Source organism: Phragmites australis, chromosome 14, assembly GCF_958298935.1.
Source record: "Phragmites australis chromosome 14, lpPhrAust1.1, whole genome shotgun sequence".
Lineage (NCBI taxonomy): Eukaryota > Viridiplantae > Streptophyta > Magnoliopsida > Poales > Poaceae > Phragmites > Phragmites australis.
In genome coordinates, this window is record NC_084934.1 from 18,143,554 (window position 1) to 18,169,476 (window position 25,923).

General features: G+C 42.2%; 2 protein-coding genes across 7 annotated transcripts; both read left to right on the top strand.

Moving 5' to 3' along the window:
• Nucleotides 1-1,107: 1,107 nt before the first annotated feature.
• On the top strand, nt 1,108-7,187 carry LOC133890713 (uncharacterized). 2 transcript variants are annotated; one of them, XM_062331214.1, is made up of 3 exons: nt 1,108-1,382; nt 2,410-2,471; nt 3,387-7,187. In XM_062331214.1, the coding sequence occupies exon 3, from the start codon at nt 3,558-3,560 to the stop codon at nt 6,624-6,626; it is 3,069 nt and encodes a 1,022-aa protein (XP_062187198.1). In that variant the 5' UTR covers nt 1,108-1,382; nt 2,410-2,471; nt 3,387-3,557; the 3' UTR covers nt 6,627-7,187. The 2 variants fall into 2 exon arrangements, with proteins under 2 accessions (XP_062187198.1, XP_062187200.1); XM_062331216.1 differs by lacking the exons at nt 1,108-1,382; nt 2,410-2,471 and having other exon boundaries at nt 3,598-3,760; nt 3,847-7,187.
• Nucleotides 7,188-7,863: 676 nt separating this feature from the next.
• LOC133890714 (DNA mismatch repair protein MSH4) lies at nt 7,864-24,661 on the top strand. Of its 5 annotated transcripts, none has more exons than XM_062331218.1 (25): nt 7,864-8,040; nt 9,259-9,462; nt 9,548-9,583; nt 9,683-9,795; nt 10,713-10,758; nt 11,353-11,399; nt 11,553-11,660; nt 11,882-11,957; nt 13,068-13,140; nt 13,229-13,374; nt 13,549-13,634; nt 17,390-17,529; nt 17,595-17,734; nt 17,817-17,867; nt 18,190-18,253; nt 18,738-18,881; nt 18,999-19,066; nt 19,177-19,235; nt 19,330-19,486; nt 23,097-23,149; nt 23,233-23,331; nt 23,686-23,800; nt 23,885-24,007; nt 24,190-24,400; nt 24,481-24,661. In XM_062331218.1, exons 1-24 carry the CDS (start codon nt 7,945-7,947, stop codon nt 24,355-24,357), a joined length of 2,412 nt encoding a protein of 803 aa, XP_062187202.1. In that variant the 5' UTR covers nt 7,864-7,944; the 3' UTR covers nt 24,358-24,400; nt 24,481-24,661. The 5 variants fall into 5 exon arrangements, with proteins under 5 accessions (XP_062187202.1, XP_062187203.1, XP_062187201.1 ...); XM_062331219.1 differs by having other exon boundaries at nt 24,190-24,389; XM_062331221.1 differs by having other exon boundaries at nt 7,872-7,936; nt 7,986-8,040; nt 24,190-24,661.
• The last annotated feature ends 1,262 nt before the right edge of the window (nt 24,662-25,923 follow it).

Below are 25,923 nucleotides of genomic sequence, written 5' to 3' on the forward strand. Positions count from 1 at the left end.
AAACATTTTGATCTTTGGAGGAATTTTTGCTTTTCAGATATAGATAAATAACTGGTTAGAAGAGTCTCTCACAAACCAATTATAAAATGACTTAATGCCCTATTTGTCATGAATCCAAGATATCACATGATCAGTCTCAGATAGCTGGATATTTGAAACTCAGCTATGAATCAAATCCCATTGCCTCTGCGGATCCAAGTTAAGCCATCTCTGAAAGGAAAATTTCGAATTATCATCATAACAAAAATGAACTAGAACCCCTTATCACTGCAAATGCCATAGAGAACAGGAACTTAGTTTGCCAAAGGCTAAGGAGTAATATAGAAACCCTCCTAGAACCTGGCTATTTTACCATTACCCACCTTGATTCTTCTACCACTAAGGTATAAATGTCTTATCTTAAAGGAGATCAGACGAGACCAGCAGGGGAGTCATCAACTCTACGAGGGACAGAAGCTATAGATGAGTTATAGAGATATTTTTTTTCTTAATAATCATTTGCCACATTCCATCTCTATGTTCAAGACGCTACCACCATTTTTATAAAATAGCCAGATTCATATGCCTCAAGTCTTTAATCCCGAGCCCACCCTTCTTTTTAGGTCTACAGATTTTAGACCATTTGACCAAATAATACTTCTTTTTAAGAGCACCGCCTTGTCAAAGAAACTGTCTCCTAACTCTGTCTATCATTTTGATGATTATTTATCTATATAACAATATGATATTAGAGAGGTAGCACTAATAAGAGTAATCCTACCCGCAATAGACATAAGCCCTCCTTCCCAGTAGCTTCTTAAAGATCTTTTCTTTAGATTTAGTCTAATCTCTAAAGTGCAAATTTAGTAAAGCTGATTGACACCTTAAAATACTTGATGAGAAAATAACTTACTTAACAGTGAACAAGTTAGTATATTCTAATACAATATCAATATTCCACCAAAACAAGAAAGAACTAAGTTGTGCTCATTGGATCGAAAATTCCAATCAAACATTTTTAATGGCAAATCTCAAATTGGAGATGAGAGAAATGAAAACCCTGGTTGTGTCACAAACCAACCAAATCCAGGTTCAGGTCCGGCTCCGCGCTTGACCAAAAGTTTGGCCATTTGGGCTTTACGACGAACCGTCGTTCACACAGTCACCCCATCGTCGTCCTCCGTTCTCTTCGCCCGCGCCGCCCCGCCCAACCCCCACAACCCGCCTCGGTCTGCTCCCCACGAAGCACGCCGCCCACACCCGAAGCCACTCCCCCCTCGTAGTCGTCGCAGTAGTCCTCCCCACTACCCCTACCCCTCCGGCCTCCGCCCCCCTCTGCTGGCGTCGGGCGGGTCGGCGTTGAGTGGGGATCTTTCCGGACTTGGGACCGATTTCTCGCGGCGGTAAGGAACCCTAACTTGCATAGACGGGGACTTCCCCCCGAGAGTTAGCTTTGTTCTGGGAGATGTTTCAGCTTCTGCGAGCAAGCGAATGCGAAAATTTCCTCCTCTCTCGGTGACTCCGTCAGCTAATGGCGGATTTCGTTGCTGCGTGGTGCAACACTGACCTAATCCATCCATTGTGTCGGTACAGTTTAGTTATCTCCCGAAAAAGATTTGGGTTTCAACTGAACCCCAGACCCCCATGCCCCATGTTGTGTCCGCCACTGGTTTCCACGATGTGCACTTGCAATACGTGATTGAACTGTTGGGGACGTGCCTGATGTCCATCTTTTTGGTTGGTTCGTGATGTTTGGAAGGGAACAGGAGGCGTCCCTTCCAAATCGTGATCTCATTTTGCGCCATGCGCTGCCAAATAGTAGCCATGAGCTCGGTTTATTGTTTGGTTGAGGCTTTTCTAGGATGTGTGTTGGCCTCCTTCTAGAAACACCTGCTTCCGTTCTCCGATGGACATGAAAGGGTGCTTCTGGGGTCATATACATATATCGGAGTGCGTGCAGTTGCATACCATTTCCTCTTTTTTCATCTGTGCCTTTTGGGGGTTGCAAGGGCTTGCATGTATGCTTGATGATTGAGAACATACCCCCCTCCCGCCCCCCGTGTTGTCCTTTGATGCAGACAGAAAGGAATCTTTCTAGTCAATACCGATCTTGTCTTTCTTGATGTATCAAACGAGGAGGGAAAGCTATTATGTGTTTTGGTTTCTTTATAGTCAATTCTTGTTTCGGGTTTTGTTCCCATCCTACATTCATATGCAGAAAAAAAGGAATTTTAATAGCTACCTATGTTTGGGGTAATGCACAAAAAGGTGAATATTTTGCTATCTTTTTGCGTCATGGATTAGATGTTACCACTGAGATGTGATATCTGAAATTGCTTTGTACTTCTTTTTCTTTTTTTTAAAGAACTGTGTTATGATTCGTGGCACAGTGGTAAGCGAATAAACATTGACAAGGCGTATTTTATGCAGACATGAGCAAGCTTGTTCTGCTCTGCTTGGAGTGATGAACTAATGATCATATGTGATAACAAGTAAGTCTTCTTTTTGCCATTTTACAACCTTCAAATCGCTCAAGTAATAGTAGACTTGCACATGCTCTTTGTTCTCTGCTAACTTATCATCATGGCTAAATTAAAAAAAGTTAATCTCGGGATCTGCTTATTTGGCGTGACTGCATGAATTTTTTTGGTGATGCCTGTGGGCCTTTTGACTAGAACAGGGAATTGTCCTGTAGGGTTGCATGTCTAAATTGTAGATGCTATTACTACAGATGCTGATTTTACTGTATGATGTTAGAATTTTGCGCTAACAGTGAATGATCACAAGATATACTTGCCATTGAGCTTTCGACATATGTATCAACTGCTTAAATCTGTAGGTGATTTCTATTAGGCACAACGCTGTGGGTCAATAACAAAATTCAGTTTCTCATACCTTTGCTAGTGCTTTGGTTGACACCAAAGTTACGGCTAATGGACTGATATTCTGCATGTATTTTTAACGTGCAATTCAGAAATTTGGAGTATGTAAGTAGTGATTAGTGAATATATAATGATTTCTCCTTATTTCATGGTACAACTTACTCCTTTTTCTCTTCTGTGCAATCTTTTATGCTCCGTGGTTTGAAGTCTGAAGTTACTGTTGGTGTCAGTTAAGTTGGCTCATGCTGTCATACCTTAATGTGAAACACTTTCAAGTTTCTGTCGATTTTGTATCAAGTGAGCACCATGACAATTTTGCATTTCCTTCGTACAATTTAGAACCTAGCTTGTTAGGTTGTGATCATCCAGTTTAATCTTTGGTACAATGTCACAATGGTTATATGTGCTGATACACAATAGAATAAAAACATCCCACCTTTTTGTTTCCAGTGAATCTAAAAGGACCTCTGTTGGTAGAAGTTATGCTGGCATGCTTTATTAACTACATTGTTTTTTTTTTTTCAGAAATGTGCTGTAGTTTGTGCTTCCATATAACCATGGGTTGTCAAGATTTCTGCAAACTACATTGCACATTTGGTTCTTAGAGAATTATTGCAGTGGTTACTAATATAATGTGTGCTAGCCACTCCATAATTTGACGTTTCTGTAACAATACGAACTTCTGTACTTGCTTTCATGGAGTGCAACAAAGATGAGGCTGCTAGAGCGAACGCTCTGGCCGGAAAAAAAATGGTGGATAAGGATTTTGTCGGTGCAAAAAAGTTGATTATCAAGGCACAGCGACTTTCCAAAGAAGTGGACAATATTTCACAGCAAATGTTAACTGTTTGTGATGTTCATTGTGCTGCTGGAGTGAAGGTTAATGGAGAGATTGACTGGTATGGAATACTTCAAGTACCTGTAACTGCTGATGATACACTGATAAAGAAACAATATCGTAAGCTTGCCCTTTTGCTACATCCAGATAAGAACAAATTTGCAGGTGCAGAGGCGGCATTCAAATTAGTTGGAGAGGCAAACATGACGCTTACAGACCGGTCAAAACGTTCTGTCCATGACATGAAAAGAAACACCTTCAGAGGTGGTGCAGCAAGACCCCCTTATCAGCAGCCAAGAAGACCTGCACCTGCTAGAGCTAGTGGTACTCCTGTGAATCTCCATGACATGAATAATCAGCAGCAGCATCAGGCCACAAACTCTGCAGGTCTGCAACCAACATTTTGGACTATCTGTCCATCTTGTGGCATGAGATATCAGTACTACCTTTCAATCTTGAAGAAGGCTCTGCGCTGTCAGAATTGTTTGAAGCCATTTATTGCACATGATTTGAAGGAGCAAGCTGTTCCTCCTGGGGCAAATCAGCGATCTGCTGGGGTTTGGAAAAGTGCAGGAGGACCACAAAACTATCCAGGTTCTCAAACAAATGTCACTGGTCAGCAAGCTTGGAATTCTTCCACTCCAGGGGTTCATGTTAATATTGGTTCTCATCATGCTGATGTAAATACAAAGAGGGAAGCTGATGGGAACACAGGTGGGCTAAAAGACAAAATGAAATCTGCTCGATCCACCAGAAATCCTTCAAAAGCTTCATCAACTGCAGGATTGAAAAGGGGCAGGAGGGCAGTGGTTGAATCTAGTGAATCTAGCATATCAGAAACCACCAGTGATAGCGAAGAAGAGGTTGTTGAACATGGTCGTGCTGCAAATAGTGCAGGGCCAGGTCAACAAACCCGCAGATCAAGCAGGCAGAAGCAGGAAGTTAAGTATAATGAAGAGAGTGATGATGATGATTTTGAAGATGACGGTAACAAGGATGATGATGGTTTTGTGAATTCTCCTGGTTTGAAAAGGTTAAGGAAAAGTGGTTTGTTTCATGGTGATCACAGCAATGAAACTACAAAGCTGAATGAAGACATAGCTGGGCATAATGGTCCAACAAATGGTGTTAATACAGAAGATAAAAAGGAAGGTGGTGCGCCATGTGGAGTGAAGACATTCAATGGAATTGAGCAAATGAAGAGAGAAACGATGCACGCTGGAGAGAACAGTGATGGTAAAGAAAAGGTATTTCATTCTGTCAGCAACAATGGTCTAGGCCCAGACTATGATGATGCTTCAGATGATGTTAAATTCTTTTTTGTGGATCCTGAATTTTTTGACTTTGACCAACTTCGAGATGAAAATCAATTTAGAGCCAATCAGATCTGGGCTGTCTATGATGATAAAGGCTGTATGCCTAGATTTTATGCTCGAATTACGAAGGTAAAAACTACTCCAAAGTTTATGGTGCATTTCGTTTGGCTGGAGTTTGACCCCACAAATAGAGTGGAGGCGGCATGGTCCTACGGGGGTCTGCCTGTTGCTTGTGGACGCTTTAATCATGGAAAGTCAGAGACAGCCAAAGAAACTGGTATGTTCTCCCGAACTATATCCTTTGAGAAAAGCAAGACAAGAAACTCCTATGAAATATATCCAAGGAAAGGTGAAGTTTGGGCCCTTTTTAAGGGATGGGATATTGGCTGGAGTTCAGATGCTGAGAACCACAAAAACTACCAATATGAAGTGGTTCAAGTCCTCTCTGATCTCACCACGAGCACTAGCATCATTGTCATGCCGCTTGTGAAGATAAAAGGCTATGTTAGCTTATTTATGCAGTCTAGAGAGACAGCTCCATACGTGATACCTCAGGGTGAGACACTAAGGTTCTCACATTGTGTTCCTCATCATTTGATGATTGGAACTGAAAGAGAAGGCATTCCAGAAGGATCTCTTGAACTTGATCCTGCAGCGCTTCCCCTTAAATTGGAAGAGTCTTTTCCTTCTGTTGTTCCAGAATGCAGTTCAGTAAGAAGTCAGGAATGTGATGCCAAACATGCAGGTTCATCAAGTGGAAATAGTTCCTGCAAAGGATCCATGAGTGCTAGGGAGAGCCAACATACAACATGCATGAATGCAGGGATTGCTTCAAAGACACCAAAGGAGGAGAATAACAAGCATAACACACGTCCTGCTGAAGTTACAGATGTTGATGATGATAATATTTGCCAAACAGAATATATATGTACTGAATCAGAATTCTATGATTTTTCAGAAATTAGATTGCTTCAAAAGTTTTCAGTTGGGCAGATCTGGGCTCTCTATAGTGATGTAGATAAGTTCCCCAATTACTATGGCTTGATACACAAAGTTGATCTCAAGAATGGTAAAGTACAAGTTAGATGGCTTGATGCTTGTCCTCAGGGAGAAGAGGAGAAAAGATTGTTACAAGAAGAACGGACTATTGGGTGTGGGGCCTTTAAGTTTTCCAGCATCCATGAGATGATGACTTACACTGGTACAGATGCCTTTTCTCATCATGTGGAGGTCAGATCTACTGGCAAAAGAGGCGTATATGAAATAATTCCTCATCTCGGTGAAATATGGGCTGTTTACAAGAAATGGAGGACAGGGTGGACTGCACAAGATTATGAAAATTGTCAATATGAATTGGTGGAGATATTTGGCCATACTGATTCGTCCATACAAGTTCAGCTTTTGAGAAAGGTGGATGGTTATAGGACAGTATTTGTGCCATACAGAGGAGAGGGATCTGTGAAGACAATAAGGAAGGGTGAGTATCCCATGTTCTCTCACCAGATTCCTTGTTTTCATCTTACAAATGAAAAAGGAGGCAAGCTTCGAGGTCATCTGGAGCTCGATCCATTGTCACTACCAGAGGAGTTCCTCTTTACTGAGTCAATATGAGGTAGCCTTATCTGCAGTGAATCAGGAGTCTTCTGACAAAATTGCTTGAACTGAAGTTCTGCAAATGTTGGACAGTCCACAATTCAACATTTTCCTTTGAGTGACACTGACAGAAGCTGTCTGGATTTCGGTATGTGTAGCACTAACGTTATGGTGGACTAGATTTGGACTGCTGCCAATTCACGCAATGAAGGCATTAACTTGTCAGGCAACTGGGGACTTTTGCAAGATAGCTGTCCGGTAGCTGCGGTTTACGAACCGATTAATTTTTCCTGCAGCTGCTGTATGTAGTTAGCATTAGCTGTAGTGTTTTAGTTGTGATGTAAAAACTGCTGCCACTCTTCCTTTTTGTCTCGTAGCGTACTTGAAATGGTAGTACCGTGTTTGAACTGTGGGAGGCCAATCTGATGAATTATCAGAAGATTTCCGTTGGCCTCCCACTCCTGGAACTAAAACATGAAGTCCAGCTATCCAGGTTAAGCTGATCCATCAATGTGATGATTATGCCGGTGGTGGTGTGAAGGGGATGGACACCCTCCTGCGGCTCCAGTTTTATCATCAGTCACCATTCATTTGTTCTTGTTTTTCTTCTGCTCCTTTCTTTGCAGCCATGGTGGTACGATGTATGCAGGGCAATCCTTTGTGGGTTGAACATCCTGGTCTTTCCATCCTGTTAATCGGTAGCTCCAGTGGCGAGGAGTGATTAACAGGGGTTGAATTCCTATATCCTCTTAATGGAGATCCTAGTGGTAAAATGTTTCGTCTAGTTATCTGGATTCAACGAGATGGTGGAATTTGTTCAACTGGTGCTTGTTCTGTGTTTCCCATACTCAGTGCTGCGTTTCACTGCTTGCTCCGGAACGTTGATGCTATGTGTCGCACAGGTTAGGGTTGCAGACCTGCCATCCCTGACGAAATCCAGCCTGAGAGGAGAAACCGAGAGCCATCCGCGGGGAATTCGTAGGAATTGCGCGGAAGTTTCATGAATTTTATAGCAACCTGGTAGAAGTTTAAGAGGAAAATAGAATGAATGGGAAAGAAAAAAAAAATGTGTTCCAAATGGGGCCTTGAAGGCCCATGCTTAGTTTCGGCAAACCGGGTATGGACAGGCATGGCCATTTCAATGACATGTGGGTCCCACGGGTCAGTGACACGGGGCTCTCCGCCTCCTGGGCCTGCGTTATGGCCCACCTGGTGTATAACGAGCAGGCGGCCTTGCCTTCCGGCACAAGCCCCACGAGAAAAGGAGAACAAGCCAACGGCATCCTCGCCGCTTCGCACACTCGCAGGCGCAGCTGCGGAGCTCGGTTCGGCGGAGATGGAGGACGCCGCCGCCGGAGCCGCCCCTGGCGGAGGAGGCGGCGGAGACAGGTCGAGCTTCGTGATCGGCCTCATCGAGAACCGCGCCAAGGAGGTTACGCTCTAACCACCCCCCCCCCTCCTCATTTATCTGGTTGTTCGATCAATCCGTTCAAATTGGGTTTATTCCTCTTGCGGTTTCCTTCTCCCTCCTGGTTCGTCTTCCGCTTGCTGGGTTGGGGTTGCTCCGGTCTCGTGAGCGCGCGCTGCTGCATAGCTGCAGTGCTGTCTGAGATTGATTGCTCGAATTGGTTCGAGAGTAGGGGTTTTTGCAGTTGGTTGTTCCGATCGGGCGTCGCGTTCCACATCAGCGCGGGTTACTCGTCGATGGTTTGGGGGTTTTAGGATTTTTTTTTTGGGATAAAATGCGGGTGTCAGGATTGACGCCTCGTTTATTGGTGCACGATTCTTCCTCGTGCTGATGCACTGTTCGAGAGTCGAATTGGTCTGATATGAATGTAGCGAATTGTGGTTGAGGAGGGCACATCTATTTCAGCGCCTGCTGTTGTGTTGTTCATCAAAATTGGTTTGGTCTGATACTCTGATTTGCGTTTTTGAGAGTCGAATTTTATTTTCTAGAAGGACAGGGCACAAGCTCCAGCCACATTTTATTACAACGGAAGCACAGTAACTACGGTTAAGCAGAAGGTTCTACAGGACGAGGTTTCCTACACTAAACTGTGCTCTGAAGATAGATTACAAGCTCTTCACTAAAAGGGGTAAATGTCATGAACACTATTTTGGCCCGATGGACATGGCATGCTAACCTGTGTGCTACGGAGGGAGGGATGAGGGATCAGAGAAGAGGGGTTTGCTGACAGCAGGAGAGAGGAATATGAAAAATAAAGCTGCATGTGAGAAATATAGTGTGTATTAAATCAATAATGTATGAACAATACCTAGAGAAAATGATTCCCTTATTTTACATGGTTCAAATTGTATGCACTTGTCTTACTGTTTATTAGTTAATGCAAGTTTAACACTCTAGGTTTAATGTATCTTTATTTAAGAGGCATTTGAATTTGTGCACCCCATGTCCTATTGCATCAATTCTTTGTTGTGCCATTTTCGGAAACGAAAATTCTTGAGGCCTGTAAATATTCTGGTTGTGAATATGGACATTCTGTGTATACATGCATTCACACATTGGCTGATATAGTAATCAAAGGATATAGAGAACAACTTTGGAAAATTGTTTCTATGATTTGGTCATCCTTTTTCTGAAAAAACCAATTATGATTTATTAATTATCAGAGATGATATACTGTTACAGGTTGGCGTTGCGGCCTTTGATTTGAGATCAGCCTCACTGCACCTATCTCAGTATATCGAGACAAGTTGTTCATACCACAATACAAAGACACTACTTCATTTCTACGATCCTATGGTTGTCATTGTGCCCCCAAACAAAACAGCAGCAGATGGTATGGTTGGAGTTTCAGAGATGGTTGGTAAACATTACCCAGCAAACAAAAAGGTAATTGATATTAACCTGGCATTATTATCTATATTTTCAGAAAAAAACAATTTGTGTTCTAGTATTAACAGGGGTCATTTTATAGATCACAATGGCACGTGGGTGCTTTGATGATACGAAGGTATAATGTCCACCCCCCCCCTCCTAACTGACCATCTTTCTTTCAATTGTCTGCTGACTGACTCCCCCTTAACATCGTACATGTTACCTCTTTTTTAAGGGTGCTGTTATGGTGAAAAATCTTTCAGCTAGAGACCCCTCTGCACTTGGTTTAGATACTTATTGTAAGCAGTATTATCTTTGTCTTGCGGCCGCCTCTGCAACAGTTAAGTGGTATGTTTGCTCAACGCCAACTTTTACCCTGTTCAGGAATAAAATCATTTCTGAAGTAACTGTGGGTGAATTTGCCGTGTTATATCTCCCGTGCATATAATGCAATACTGCTTCAATATGCATCGAAGCTGGCAGTGCCAAGTTATGATTCATCTATTTTTTCCAATGGTTATAAAGCGCATGCGTTTCCAGCTTAGATCTATTTATGTTTGACCACATTTATTTGGATTTGATTCGAAATATCATAACACAAAAAGGCTTTGTTATTGTTGGGACAAAAAGGCTTTGTTGTTGTTGCTGTTGTTGAAATATCATAATAACTCATAAATCCTGCTTTCTATTGTTCTGAGCATAACACAGGCTCATGTCTAAGCACTTCCATTTGATATTGATGATAGATAATTTAGTAGTGGCCCTATATATTTATTATTGCATGATCTGTTGAAAGAGCTAAACTCTAGGAAGGCTTTCCACCTGGCTTCATCTAAAAAAATATTTCAATGTCAAGCTGTACTTATCACCTTATCTTCCATTGCGGTCATAGATAGCTAAGTGATTTTTTAGGAGGAAACATGTCAGGAACAGAAGACCTAGTATAAGCTTGAATTAGATGATGTTGGCCATTGGGCCATACTTGGTTTTATTCGTTTGAGAGTTGAGTACCTTATATTGAAAGCTTGCACTATTGTACATTTGTTACTAATTTAATTGTATTTGTCAGCCATTGGGTTTTGCTGTACCATCCTTCCCTTCTTAATAACTTATTTCTATTCGAATATCCCTTTGGATAACAATAACACTTGTGTCCAGATTTTGGTATAGTCATATCACCTTTTCTGGAATTCTATTCATTGCTATTACAAGTTTATCCAGCATCACAAGAGTCTTATGTCAAACTGCTTTAAATTTTGTTACAGGATAGAATCAGAAAAGGGTGTATTTATTACCAACCACTCATTATCAGTAAGTTCTTAGGAAGGAAGTTGTTATGGTGAAGCTTTTGTTTCAATTTGGAGTTCATTATGACGAGCAGAAAGTTTGATGCTCACTGTTTGTTTCCATTTGATGACCTCTTCTTTGTATATGAAATATCTCCAGAAAGTTGTCTTTCCAAGTGGAATTCCTGTTGTCAATAAACTGTAAATTTATGTAGTTTAATATTATTATTATTATCCATTTCTTATTGATTATTCTAGTGAATTCTGAGTAGCCGATCTATGCATGCATTAATTGCTGTACGCAATGGGATCTTGAGGTTTGCTTCAGGGAGCTGCCTCTTAAAGACACTTTTGTTTTTATAACTGCAATGTTCTTGGTTATCTTGTTGCCGAAACATAGAAGCAGAAAACGATAGGACTTACTGCATCTAAACCACTCCAAAACAAACCCTAAGAGATTTATTCATTCAGTTTCCTACAATTTTTTATGTGTCCATTACTCCTGTGTTTTACTGAACTACGAAAAATGGCGGTCGAAGGTTGTTATTCTCTCTCTTTTTTTTTCTATCTATTATAGCCTCCCATATTCCTCATAGTTGAAAATCTCTCTTCTTTTCAGGTTACATTCAATGGGTCATTTGACCATATGAACATTGACTCAACTAGGTAAATTGTTTAGGATAATACACATTCAAGTCAAATAAAGTAGTATTAACTGTGCCTTGCTTAATCTCCTCCACCAAAAGAACAAGAAGAAGATATGTTCAACAACTTGTGCCGGACCTGAATTTCCTTAATTGTTTGATATGCATCCAACAGTGTTCAAACACTGGAAATTATTGATCCTCTCCATACTGAACTATGGGGCACTAGCAACAAAAAGAAAAGCCTCTTTCAGATGTTGAAGACTACAAAGACTACAGGAGGGTATGCCTTCACACCACCAATTACTCCCTCTTACACTTGTTGACACTTGATAGTCTTCTAATAGGGCTAATCATGTTAATTTTCAATTCAGAACCATTTCAACTTTAGGTATTCTAAAAAAAGTCATTGTAAATAGACTATTCACTGCACATTTTTGTTGCTTTTAGTTTATGCATTTAAGTTCTATGCGCATGAAGTGTTTGCTAACATGCTTGTTCCAGAGCTAGACTACTGAGAGCCAACTTATTACAACCATTAAAAGATATTCAGACCATCAATGCTCGGCTGGACTGCTTGGTAAGTAAATTTACGATGTATTTATGACAGAATACCTGCAGATTGATCTATAGTTCAACACCACTTAACATTTCAAACCTGCGAAGCATGTTAGAATACTTCATATTTTGTACATTGTTAAGTTGATATTGGAATATGTTTGTTGTGTTTGGTCCCATTGAATTTAACATGTAGTGTTGTGCTCTGAGGTCTAAATTGAATTTACATACGACTATTCGATGTCCGGTTGCAGTTTAGGCATTTCAGATATCAAATTTCTGAAGTCTGAAGCGTATCAGCTTCCCTTTTTCTTAAGTTTGGTTTCTAGGCAATTGTCAAAAATACTATCCTGTCCTGTAAACATCTTTCAATACTGTCTCATGCATCTGCATCAACTTGTCGCTGAAGTTTACGAGTCTTGTTTTGAAGAGCAATGAGTTTTGGGTATTTCAAATTTTATTGGACTACAGTTGATAGTTCAGATAAACTAAAAGACTTCCTAAAAATATAAAATATAAATGGTAAATTATGCTGTATGGTACGTCTAGTAATATGCCATACACAAGCAAAGTTAAATATAATACATTATTTATTAAATTGTCCTTTTCTTTTGTTCAAAATAAATGTGCATGCAGATAGTGTCTAGTATTGCTAGGTTATCATATAACTATTCACCCTATCGTTCGTTCGTTTGTGATTCATGGCGCAACTTTCATGTTTCTAGCATGTTTGCTCTGTTGTTCGAACTTTTGGGGTTCTTGTAGCTTCAGGTTTTTTCCATGTTTTCTGTTTTGTTTTTGCCTGTGTCTTTGCGTTCGTACTCGGTCCAAATTTTATCCTTCTATAATGCAATGACATGCAGTTCGAGGAAAAAAGTTAACACTCAACAACAACAACAACCTTTGTCCCAAACAAGTTGGGGTAGGCTAGAAATGAAACCCACAAGATCCAACTTAAAAGATGATGCGAAAACAATAATAATAATAAATGTACTAATAATAGTAAAAAATAAAAGTAATAACTGTACAAGTAGACTGATGCATAAGTTATGGTTTTGGCACGTGGATTGCTAATAATGATATGTAATAATAGCAACATGCCTTCTAATTTAAAATATTAAATTATTTCCAGGATGAGCTAATGAGCAACGAAGAACTGTTTTTTGGATTGACTCAAGGTCTTCGTAAGTTTCCAAAAGAATCAGGTTAATCTACTGTTCTCTTGTTGTGGTGCTCTGTAAATAAACACGATTTTCACTGTCACAAAACTTTCTTACTCTGACTATACACTAGATAAGGTTCTCTGTCATTTCTGCTTCAAGCCCAAAAAGGTTACGGATGAGGTATTGAAGCCCGCCAATGGTAGAAAAAGCCAGATGCTGATTTCTGATATTATTGTTCTAAAAACTGCCCTGGATGCCATACCATTCTTATCCAAGGTGCTGTTGTGCGAATAATGTTGTGATGATATTTATAGTTTGTTTATTGAATCTTAGTCTGAATCATTCAACTAATTTAATCATTTTATTTTGCTTTTGGATTAAGGAATGTGCATGATCACTGGGAATATAACTAGTTGTCAATGTGTTTAATGTGCCCCTTCCATCATGCAGGTTTTGAAGGGGGCAAAGAGTTTTCTTCTTTGCAACATTTATCAAACTGTATGTGAAAACCTTAAGTATGAAAATATGAGAAAGAGGTATAATTTTATGGCCTCTTCCTCCTGCTTCAGTGCGAAAGTTGTATAACCTTTTTCTTACACATAATATGCGCATATTACCTCATTCATTAGCACCTTGATAAGTAAATTGCATAATGAAATAGAAATTTTGATTACCCTCCAGAATTGCAAATATCAATTGTAGGAAATTTTCATGGTTAATAACAAAAGCATAAATGGTTTTTGCTAATCTATCTTGCAATTTTCCTACAGGTTTAATAGCTAAAACAAATTCAGAAAGCTTAATTTCCAACCAAGATATCTACCATATTTTGTTCTAAATTCTGCTTGTAGCTATACTGTTTCACCCTGTACAGTCAGTTATTGTCAAGCATAATGATTGTATATCGCATACTTAAAATCAGGATCTTGTCTAAGTGATAGGGCTTCTCCTTCTCAGATTGTACCTGTTCTTCACAGCTGGCTGGGGCTTGAGAGACCTGCGAGGGGGTGCCATGATTACCTCTTGGTAATCACGACAGAGCTGTAGCAGAGGGGGCTCGGCAGGGGCCGAACAGAATAGAAGGGAGGGAGAGAGAGATCAGCCGAGAGGAGGAATAGAGGTCAGCCGAGAGAGGAGGAAATAGATCTATTCTTTATTGCTTTGTTCAGCTAGAGGCCATCTCCAATATATAGCCAGCCGGTCCATAATCTCTTTTATCTCTATCTCTTAAACGAATCTATCTCTAACTCTTATCTCTAAATAAACTAATCTATTTTATCTCTTAATTCCAGCTATCCTCATGCCGAATAGCTCCCATGTGTGAGCTGCTAGCCACTTTTGGCGCCGGCTAATAATATTTGCCGGTCATAACATCACTTCCCCCCTTGGCAAACAGCTCGTCCTCGAGCTAAACCAAGGGGTAGGCCTTCTTGAACTCCTCAACAGGCTCCCATGTAGCATCTGTCATGTCCATGCCTTCCCATCAGAACAAGACATGCCACACATCATGACAGAGACTTGCGCGAACCACTTGAGCAGGGACCGAAATGGCGCGACCACGTTCCAAGGGCGGCAAAGTAGGTGGAACCTCCGGAGGTGTACCATGGTAGCGCTTGAGGAGGTCCACATGGAACAGATCATGGAGACGTGCGCCTGCTGGAAGATGGAGGAGATAGGCCACCGAGCCCACCCGTGCAACCACCTGGAACAATCCGATGAAGCGCGGACCGAGCTTGCCTGATGGGTATGCAGACAGGGACTGCACCTGGCGATGGAGAAGACGGAGCCAGACCCAATCGCCTCCTCAAATACCACGTCACGATGCTACGCATCATAGTACTTCTTGCCGTATTGCTGAGCCTGAAGAAGGCGTTCGCGGACAGCCACTAGGAATTCATCATGTTCGTGAATCATGTCGTCGACAACCGCTACCTTTGTAGCACCCTGTGTCCATGGGAGGAGCGTTGGCAGGTCCCTCCCATAGACCACCCGGAACGGTGATGTACGTAGAGCTGAGTGATAAGACGTGTTGTAGTAGTACTCGGCCCAAGGAAGCCACTCCAACCAAGTGCGAGGCCGATCACTCGTGATGCAACACAAGTACATTGCGATGATCTTATTGACATCCTCAGTCTGTCCATTGGACTGTGGATAGAACGCCGTGCTCATGTGGAGGCTCACCCGCCATCTTGAATAGGTCCCACCAAAAGTGACTTGTGAATACCGAGTCACGGTCGCTCACAATGGAAGAGGGTAATCCATGGAGTCGGACGATGTCGTCTCCTCGGCGCGGATGCCTGTGAGCGTGTGTAGAGACGATTGGCTCGTCTACGCCCACGGACACCGCATCTTCTGGGCTGTCGTCAGCGTCGTAGTCGTTCACCTCAATGTAAAACAGGCGCTGGCAACGATGCCCGCGTAGGTACTGCTCATCGCAGTTGTAGCATAGCCCCTGCTTGCGGCGTTCGGCCAACTCAGCTGGTCACAGGCGACGGAAGGGGCACAATGGTGGAGATGGCGTGATAGGTCCTGGGGCTAACTCTTGTGGCCTAGGCTGCTTAGGTGCCACTATAGGTTGGGGTGGCGTTGGCCTGCCTGATACACTACTAGAGGAGCGTGTAGATGCTGTTGTGCCTTTGGTAGCCTAGGCACGACGTTTGTACGCGGGAGCCAGGCTCATCGCCATTTGTAGGTCGGGAGGGTCATGAAACTCGACGTTGATGCGCACCTGATCTGCTAATCTAGCAGTAAAAAGCTAGACTTGCTGTGCCGCGGACAGTGGGTCTGCACGACACAAGAGGGCCTGAAACTACTCCATATAAGTTTCAACTGTTGTAGAAAAGAAGAGACATACCAATTTGCCCAACGGGTTATTTCGCAGCGGTGGCCTGAAGCGAAGATGTCAAAGCTCCTTCAAACACGGCCAAGATGGTGTACCCTCATCCCGTTGCAGCATGAAGTACCATTGTTCGGCGCCACCAACAAGATGGTATGCTGTTAACCAGACCTTGTCACCCTCCAATGTGCGCTGGCCGTGAAAGAAGTGCTCGCAGCGATTCGGCCAGCCGAGCAGATCATCCTTGCCATCAAAGGTTAGGAATTCGAGTTTGTGAAAGCGAGGAACACTTGTGTTATCACCTGTATGACCGTGATCGATGGTATGATTAAGCTGTGAAACTGATGGAATATGGGGAGGGTGCAAGATTGGGAGTGGAGATGGCGAGTGGGGAAACTGTATGTTCTGGATGATGGTGGTGGGCGGAAGCTGGGGAGGGGGGGGGGGGGGTGCTGCGACATGAATGGATGGGGCGGCAAAGATGTCTGCTGCAGCATAGATGGGTGGGGTGGGTACTGGTGCGGCAGGGGCAGCAGTGCTAGGGAGGTGGCCACTGGCATAGATGGTGTGGCAGGGGCAGCAGCAACTGGTTGGTGCGGCTGCGACAAAATAGATGGCAAATTTGCTTGCAGAACAGCCAATTGGCTTGCTGTTTCTGAGGTTTTCTTGTCGATTGCCGCCATTTGCAAGGCCATCTCACCCATCTGCTCCTTCACGTCGGGCCACAAGTTTGGCCAATGCATCTAAGGCCTGTGAATTGGATCCCTCAGCATCAGAACCTGGCATGCCTGGTACCAGACTGATAGGGCTTCTCCTTCTCAGGTTGTACCTGTTCTTCACAGCCGGCTGGGGCTTGAGAGCTGTAGCAGAGGGGGCTCAGCAGGGGCCGAACAGAATAGAAGGGAAGGAGAGAGAGATCAGCCGAGAGGAGGAAGAGAGGTCAGCTGAGAGAGAGAGAGAGAGAGAGAGAGAGAGAGAGAGAGAGAGAGAGAGAGGAGGAGGAGGAGGAGGAAATAGATCTATTCTTTATTGCTTTGTTTGGCACGAGGCCATCTCCTATATATACGCCGGCTGGACATGATCCCAGCCGGCCCACATAATCTTCTTTATCTCTATCTCTTAAACAAATCTATCTCTAACTCTTATCTCTAAATAAACTAATCTATTCTATCTCTTAATTCAAGCTGAATATCTGGCTGGATATCCTCCTAATGTCGAATAGCTCCCATGTGTGTGCTGCTAGCCACTTTTGGCGTGCCGGCTATAATATTTGCCGGTCATAACACTAAGATTTTGAATTGGTATTACTTTGTCTATTTGTTTCTATTTCTTAGCCAGCATGCCAGTATTTCAGTGCTTGCTGACCACATTTATATTCATCAACACTGTAAATAATTATGGCCTCACAGTCATGCACTGTTTTTTATGTTCTTATGTTTTCTTTTGTGATCCTAGAATTGGAGATGTCATTGATGAGGATGTGGTTCATTCAAGGGCTCCATTTGTATCCTGCACTCAGCAATGTTTTGCTATTAAGGCAGGAATTGATGGGCTACTTGATGTTGCTCGCCGATCTTTCTGTGAAACCAGCGAAGGTGCTTGTTATGTACATCCATTCTCTAATTTGTATTATTCACATGCTTAACATATTGTATTGCAGCAATACACAACCTTGCCAACAAGTACAGGGAAGAATATAATATGCCAAATTTGAAGATACCCTATAACAATAGGCAAGGATTTTACTTTATTATACCCCAGAAGGACATTACTGATAGACTTCCTAATAAATTTATCCAGGTATATGAACATCATCTTACAAAATCAGCTCGTTAGCTGTAATATGCTAACCATTATTTGTGAAATCTTGATATTCAATTAGGTTGTTAGACATGGGAAGAATGTCCACTGCTCAAGCTTTGAGCTTGCTTCAGTAAGTTAACTTCCCAGTAATTAAACGACTTTATTGCCACCCTGCAAACCTTGACCACACATTTCATTTTACCGAGTTTCAAATTTCAAGTGGTATAGATGTTAGTCAAGCATGCATAAGTACTCTATATATTTTATCCAGTTTTTGTCCTTACATTATCGTAACTGCGAATGTGCTTGTTTGGCTGTATAGCTTTGTGATTACTACTACCTTTTTTTTTTCAGAAGATACAGTTTTCTTTTATTAATTAGTTCATAACCCTGACAAACACAATTGTACTGAACGATAGCTTATGACCATGTATTTTCTACCCAATTTGCAGCTAAATGTTAGGAACAAGTCGGCTGCTGCTGAGTGCTTCTTGCGCACAGAACTTTGTTTGGAAGGTTGCTGTAGCGATTAAGTGCTGATAATTTTGTTTTCATTCATTTAATTCTGACTCGTAGTCATCATTGGGGTTGTGTTATTTTGTTCGTTGATTTCAAGAATATATGGGTTAAGTGTTTCGTCCACTTAATCAAAACTTAGTATTATAGTTTCTACCTAAAAAATGAGGTGCCATATAACATGTTCCATTTATTGCTTTTGCACAGGAAGATTCTATACTTGTTGGCATCCTCCATGCAAGTAGCAGCAGTTAGCTATTGCAGAAGAGTGCATACCATGCTTCTTAATTTATGTTTGTTGATGCTTTTGATTTAGCTGTGATACTTATAGCTAGCCATTTGTTCCATACCAAACCCTTCTGGTTGGTGATAAGATTGCATGGACCATACTTTCAACGTTGCAAATCATGCAAATGAACAGCTGAATCATGCAAGCGTCTATAGAAATCTTTAAGTTGCCTAAATCTCTTGTTTATTGTTTCAGGACTTATTGATGAGATCAGAGAAAACATTGGTATCCTTACGTTGCTTGCTGAAGTATTGTGTCTATTGGACATGATTGTGAATTCTTTTGCACATACAATATCTACAAAGCCTGTTGATCGCTACACAAGACCAGAGTTCACAGGTGGGTACTTTAGCTCCTTGCCATATATTTTATTAATACAAGTGTGAATTCTTTTGTTTGTATTGTTCTAGGAATCCAGTTCTAGTTGTTCAATGATTTCTTTTTTCAATCAAGCAGATGATGGTCCAATGGCAATCAATGCCGGACGACATCCTATTCTGGAGAGCTTGCATACTGATTTTGTTGTAAGTTGCTTTATTTTTGTTGATTTGTCCATATTTACATCGTAATTATTTTCATTATTAAGTTTGTTGATTAAAATGTCCATGTCTTACATATTCTTTCTGTCATTCAGCCTAACAATATCTTTCTTTCTGAAGCATCTAACATGGTTCTTGTCATGGGGCCAAATATGTGAGTAACATAAATATTGCATCTAAATTTCTGTTGCAGGCTATTCATTTATATGTGGAAGTTCATCTAGTCTCTGGATTGTTTGCTGTTGCAGGAGTGGGAAAAGTACATATCTCCAACAGATCTGTTTAATTGCCATTCTTGCCCAAATTGGCTGTTACGTCCCAGCTCAGTTTGCATCATTAAGAGTGGTTGATCGCATATTCACACGGATTGGTAATGGGGACAATGTTGAAAATAACTCGAGCACGGTATGCGTTTTAAAATATTGTTTTAAACTTATAATTCCCAGACGAGAATACCACTTGTACATGGTTTCCACCTTATTCATTGTGTCCTTGTTATTTGAACTGTTCCTGGAGTTACAGAATTATTCTAGAAAGGCATGAAAGTGCAGTAATTAGATCAAACAGAACAACTATTCCTAAACAGTTACCGTCTATAATTGTTTGAAATTCTTTACATTTCTTTCCTTGCTTATTGTTAGATATATATAGTCCTTTGTGTAATGTCCCCATCATATCAGGGGTTTTGTGCATATTGACACGTGTACATGTATATATACTGTCTCAGGGCCTTCAGGGAATACAAGTTGCTATATTAGAGCTAGTTTTTTTAAGGACACAATAACTTGTCCCGATCTAGATCTATTCCACTCACCTCTGTCAACTTTCTTCCCCGTCGGCTTTCTCTCTTTGCTCTACTCGATTCGGTCGGCGTCCTCGGCTCTTCTCCGTGCTTGAGCATCCTCAGCTCTTTTGCCTGGTGGATCTATGCGTCTCAAGGAAGCTAGCCTCCCCTCTGCTTACCGCACCGCAAGCTCATCGGGTCAAGTGTTGCTGAGTGCCGCCTCCCCACACCGCCAGCCTCCCGCGCAAGTCCACCCACCCGCTCGCTTCGGTGCCGTCTGCCTGATCTACCCAGCGTCGTCCGCCCGGCGCCATTCCCATGATCTGCCGGATTCACCCGGCCACCTAGCGTTCCCGAGAAGGTGCCCGCCCGCCCAATCCCCTAACGTTCCTGACTAGCTAACCACTCGCCTGCCTGGTGCTGCTCTGTGCCGAGGCGAGGTGCTATGTTCTTAATAGAACAACCTTGTAGATAGAAGGTAAAGAAAAAGCAAAAAAAATAAAAATAAAAATGCAGCAACTGCCGCTTTCTTTGCGCTCTCGCAATTGCTCACCGCTATCTTTGCGCTCTTATCGTCAATCATCGCTTCTCTTTTTCGCTCTCGCCGTTGTTTGTCACTTCTTCAGGATGTCATTGAGCACCGTTTCAGTTCCTCGGTGCTTGATGATCTTTGATGGTGCCAACTACTGTGACTTCACGCAACATATGCGCATTCGCATGTGTGGATTTCGTCCTTGGGGTGTTCTCTCTGGCAACGTCCCTTGTTCGCCTTCTACTGAGCTTTCGACGGAGCCCATGCAACCATCTGTCAACAAAGGAGACAAAGCAGTTATTGACGTTGTCAATGCTTCCTATGAGAAGGCTGTCTCTCCCTATCAGGAAGCTTTGGAGCTATACCCTGATCGGTTATCCGATTGTGCTCAGTGGATGGGTGATGATGCTCATGCCACGTCTATTTCGGTTGCTAGTGTGGAGCTCAGAATTTCTTCTGAGGTTGTTGAGTTCTCTACTACCTTTCAAATATAGACTTTTATCTTCGTTAGACCTATGAGCCTTCTAGGGATGCTCTCTATCTGTCTGTTGTTTCCTAGGAGCAGTCTCTTCAGCAGGGTGATGCTACAGTTGATGTGTTCTATGCTCAGATGTCTGTTGTGTGGTGTCAGTTGGACTCCCATTGTGTTACTGGTTGTCCCTCCTGTTAGTGCTTGGATCTGCGTCCTGAATGGGATTTTCGACACCTCAACGAGTTTTTGACTAGCCTTCATCCGAAGTTTGAGCAGCGTCGTGCTCAGCTACTTGCACGACATCCCCGTGTCACACTTGTGGAGACTCTTACGGAGCTGAGCTCGGAGGAGACTCGTTTGCGTGGTTCTGGATTGCTGTCGCTTCCCTCAGTGTTGGTTGCTTGTCCACCTGTTGCGTCTACGTCTTCGTCTACACCGCCGCCTGCTCCTCATGTGACTCCTTCGCCTTCTGCGACCTCTTCAGGTGGTGGTGGTCACCCTCGCCCTTCGCCTTCTTGGATTGAGATTTCTTCTACTTCTGAGGGTTTCTTTCTGTCCCTAGATAAGTATATTTAGGATCTTCTTCATCGTGCTTCTCTCACTGATGAGCGCATTGTTGAGACTCCCATGGAGCTTAACCTTCAGCTTTGGTCCACTGATGGTGAACCTCTTGCGGATTTCACTCGCTATCATCATCTAGTTGGAAATCTTGTTTACCTTGGTGTTACTCGTCCTGATATTTCTAATGCAGTGCACATCCTCAGTCAATTCATTTCTACTCCCACTTAGCTCCATTATAGTCATATGTTGCAGGAACTGAGCCTAGCTCAGTTGGTGGGAGGTGTGAGTGTACACCCCCACCACCCAAGTTTGAGTCATCTTGAACTTGAATTTAGGTGCCTATTTCTTCTTAATATAATGCCTCCTAGTTCCTTTTAGGTCGGTCGAGTTTTTTTTATAGTCATCTCGTGTTTTTTGCGCTATCTTCATGGGACTATCTCGTTGTCTCTTTTCCACGCTCCAGCTCTTTGCAGATTCGTGCTTATTCTGATGCTACTTGGGCTAGTGATCCTTCTGATCGTTGGTCTCTTTCTGCCTACTATATTTTCTTGATGATTCTCTTATTGTTTGGAAGACTAAAAAGCAGATCGAAGTTTCTTGTTCTAGTGCAAAGGTTGAGTTGTGAGCCATGGCGTTGTTGACAACGGAGCTCAGTTGGTTACGATGGTTACTTGAGGAATTTGGTGTTTCTTCTTCTACACCTACTCCTCTTTACTCAGACAATACATGTGCTATCAGTATTGCCCAAGATTGGGTGAAGCATGGGCTCACCAAGCATATTGGTGTTAATGCTTCTTACACACGAACATACAGACACATCATATTGGCTGTTTTCATGAAGGCACATAGTATAGCTCAGCACATGTTCTATTTTTTCAAACTCAGTGTGGTTGATCCCCCATGAGTTTGAGGGGGGTGTTAGATATATATAGTTCTCTGTGTAATATCCCCATCATATACATGGTTTTGTGCATATTGACATCTGTACATTTATATATACTGGCACAGGTCTTCACGGAATACAAGTTGCTATTCCTAACACTTTACTACCTCCCATGTGTTGGCTTAAAATCTTAAAGTTCTCTATTGTTGTTAAAGTATAAGTAGTTGTTTTGCCTTAAATAGTCCTTATACTTTTTGGTTGGTTGGAGCATGAAACTGGAAATGGAGTAAAAGCTCAGAGGGCATATGTTCAGTACAGGTCTGGAGTATGAAGTACAACAAAATGTAGTTGGAAGTCCACTGGAGAGACTGTGGGTTCGGTGCATGAAAACCAACACTTAACCTTTTTCTGTAACTACGAAGTATAGATCTGAGCTTTTATTTTAAGTTCATTCGTATTGTTTATCAATTGCAATCTGCTTTCCAGTTGTACCGGATTATATAGGACTATTTGACACAGCAATTTGCATGTTTCATGAGTACAGTAGTGTATTTGTCACTTATTAGTAGTCCGCAGCAGTTGATTTATTCTTGTCAAACTGATTCAGTTGCGCAAATTGTGGGATTTATTTATTTCATTTCATAACTAGTGAGTGAACAGAATTCCGAGCTTACATAGCAGCTGCCACTTTCTATTAAGTTGAGCAAATATTTGTTGACCTAGAGATTTTGTGAAAACAATATTATTCTTGATGTATCTAATTACTTTAATTTGTCTTTGCAGTTTATGACAGAAATGAAAGAGACAGCTTTCATCATGCAAAATGTTTCTTCAAAGTATTTCTACTGCACTGCTGCAGATTGAAGTTCAACACATTTGGCATTTCTATTGTTTTCTTATGATGGCCATGAACTTACAGGAGCCTGATTGTTGTGGATGAGCTTGGAAGAGCCACCTCTTCCTCTGATGGGTTGGCAATTGCATGGAGCTGCTGTGAATACCTTCTTTCTTTCAAAGCGTAAGAACTAGTAACCTTTAAGTAATAGCATTCATAGCAAATGCGTTCTTATTCCTTGGTGCTGTAGATGCATGCTTTTCTGAATGAGAGTCATGACTTCTGTTGTTCTGCATTTCCTGTATCCAAAATTTGAGGGGAGTACCTATGCATCAAGCCATGGGCGCTTTGTCATGCCTGATGCCGCTGGGTGTTTGGTAATGTTTGTCCACTGTATCACAATTCGGTTTTTCTGCAATAGATTCGACTGTTGTAAGTAGAGGTTTTATTTAATTACTAGAATGCCATAGTACCAATTTTTGGTGGAACATGATATATTATCGCTCCTCAGTATCGCTGTGTCTTTTGCCCATGCAGGTACACTGTTTTTGCCACGCATATGGAGGGCTTGTCAGAACTTGCAACTATGTATCCAAATGTGAAGATCCTCCATTTTGAAGTCGACTTGAGAAATGACCGCTTGGATTTCAAGGTATGTAGTACCCAACACACTGACAATTTCAGGCATTTGTTTTTTTTTTTTTGGTCTTTAACGTCGTATCACCCCCCGCATCAGTTCCGCCTGAAGGATGGCGTCCGACGGGTACCGCACTATGGGCTTCTGCTAGCCAGAGTGGCTGGTCTCCCTGGTTCGGTGATTGACACTGCGACGAGCATCACTTCACGGATCACAGAGAAGGTAATCTGGTACCTACCTATTGGCATAGCAAGACTGGCATCTCTTGGATTATGCTGTGTAGGATGTAGCCAAGTGCCGAAGTTGCACCCTTACCAATCTTACTTGTTTCCTCCACCTAGGGGTGATGATCTCCTTACTCAATTGCGCATCGATCGCGTAAATATTTGCGTTTGCTCCTGCAGGAAATGGCAAGGATGGATGCCAACTGCGAGGAGTTCCGGTCGCTCCGGTTGGCTTACCAGGTTGCACAACGGCTCGTCTGCCTGAAGTACTCGAACCAAGGCGACGACTACGTCCGTGAAGCGCTGCAGAATCTCAAGGAGAGCTATGCTGCAGGCCGGTTAACATGAGAAAGAGGATGTTCACTCCAATAATTAGATTGGTATTTGCCATGTTAGTATGGTAATAAGAGTTTTTTTCTGTCGTTCTGCTACGAGGTGTTCGTGCGTGTGACACGCTGTGTTGTTTCGCAGGTGTGCGCCGCAGGTAGGACTGTAGGAGATCCATCAGCCAATGTGCGTACACCTTTTTTGTCTTCGCCAAGTCATCAAATGTATATCAGTTGTAATCTAATAAAGCATCTCGTACCTTTTTCTGATGGTTGCAAAGCAACAAGAACATATGAATATCAGAACAAAAGAAGCGATTATGATCTGAGCCAAAGAATAACTTGAACAGATAAATCACCAGACAAAAAAATTATATTCGTCGTTTAAATAATCCAGCCGGATCCAGTTGAATCCAGTTTAGATATTAGTCATACTTGAGTCGGTTAACCCGATCGAGCAAGACTTGCAGTAATCAACCAAGTCGAATCCAGTTTGGATATTAGTTATACTTGAATCGGTTAATCCGATTGAGATCTTCATAGTATAGGTTTTTGTGATCTTTGAGTATATCAAGTTTCGCACATTCGGATCTATAATATCCGGAGTTATCTATTAGGTGTACGGTGTATCCTATCCATGTATAGTGTATTTCTTATACGTTTATACCTTATAGTTAGATATTCGACAGTAGCTCTCTAACTCTACTTAGTAGGGAGGATTTTCACAAGCATCTACTCGAGTACTGTTAAGTCTAAACTTAGTCGAGTAAGGTAGACTAAGCTTGTAGTCGAAAGAATTGAGCAAAAAATATCTTGTTCCGAGTGTCAAATGGAAATGCTATTGGGTCGAGCACCCTATCGTTGTCCGCACTCGAGACTCAAGAAAGGTTTGAAAACTTAACTTCTCGACATCCGTCTCTGAGTAGAGTTAAAAAGAAATTTTCAAAATTTGAACCACTGGGTATAGACGCATTTAATGCACTCAAATAGGCGTGTAAAGACTCGCATGACGCCATCATCATGTCTCTTACACTTAATGAGGCGCCACAGTAACAGGATGGTTACAAAAAAGACGTTAAGTACCAGGCTATTTATCTATACCAACCTGTACTATGGCCATTCTTCATCCTCTCACCACCAAGCCTTCACCTTTCTCCGCCCAAGCACACGCTGTCGCATAGAAATCTCACCCCATGGCTTCTAGCCCTTCCGCGAATGCCGCTTCGCCTAAGAAAGAATCCAACTTGAAGGCTACCGATGCATCCCCCCAAGCAACTGGATGAGATGAAGCTCCTAATTGAGGCTTGGGTGATCTCGATGATGTAAGAATCGAAGCTCCAAGAACTTGAAGGCGAAGGAATCATTCCTCCTCACAATCTGGCCAACTGGAGTCTAGTGTCGGGTGAGGAATTCTCTTCCTGCCCGTTTATCATGAAATTGTGGTATTTGATCTTGCCCATTGTTCCCCATTCAGGCAAGTTTTGCTTGTGAAATCACTAGATGTCATGCCCCTCTGGGGGATTCTGAACTTTTCCATCTTGGTAGATTAGATGTCCTGTGAGTCTTGCTCGACCTTAGCTAGTGCACT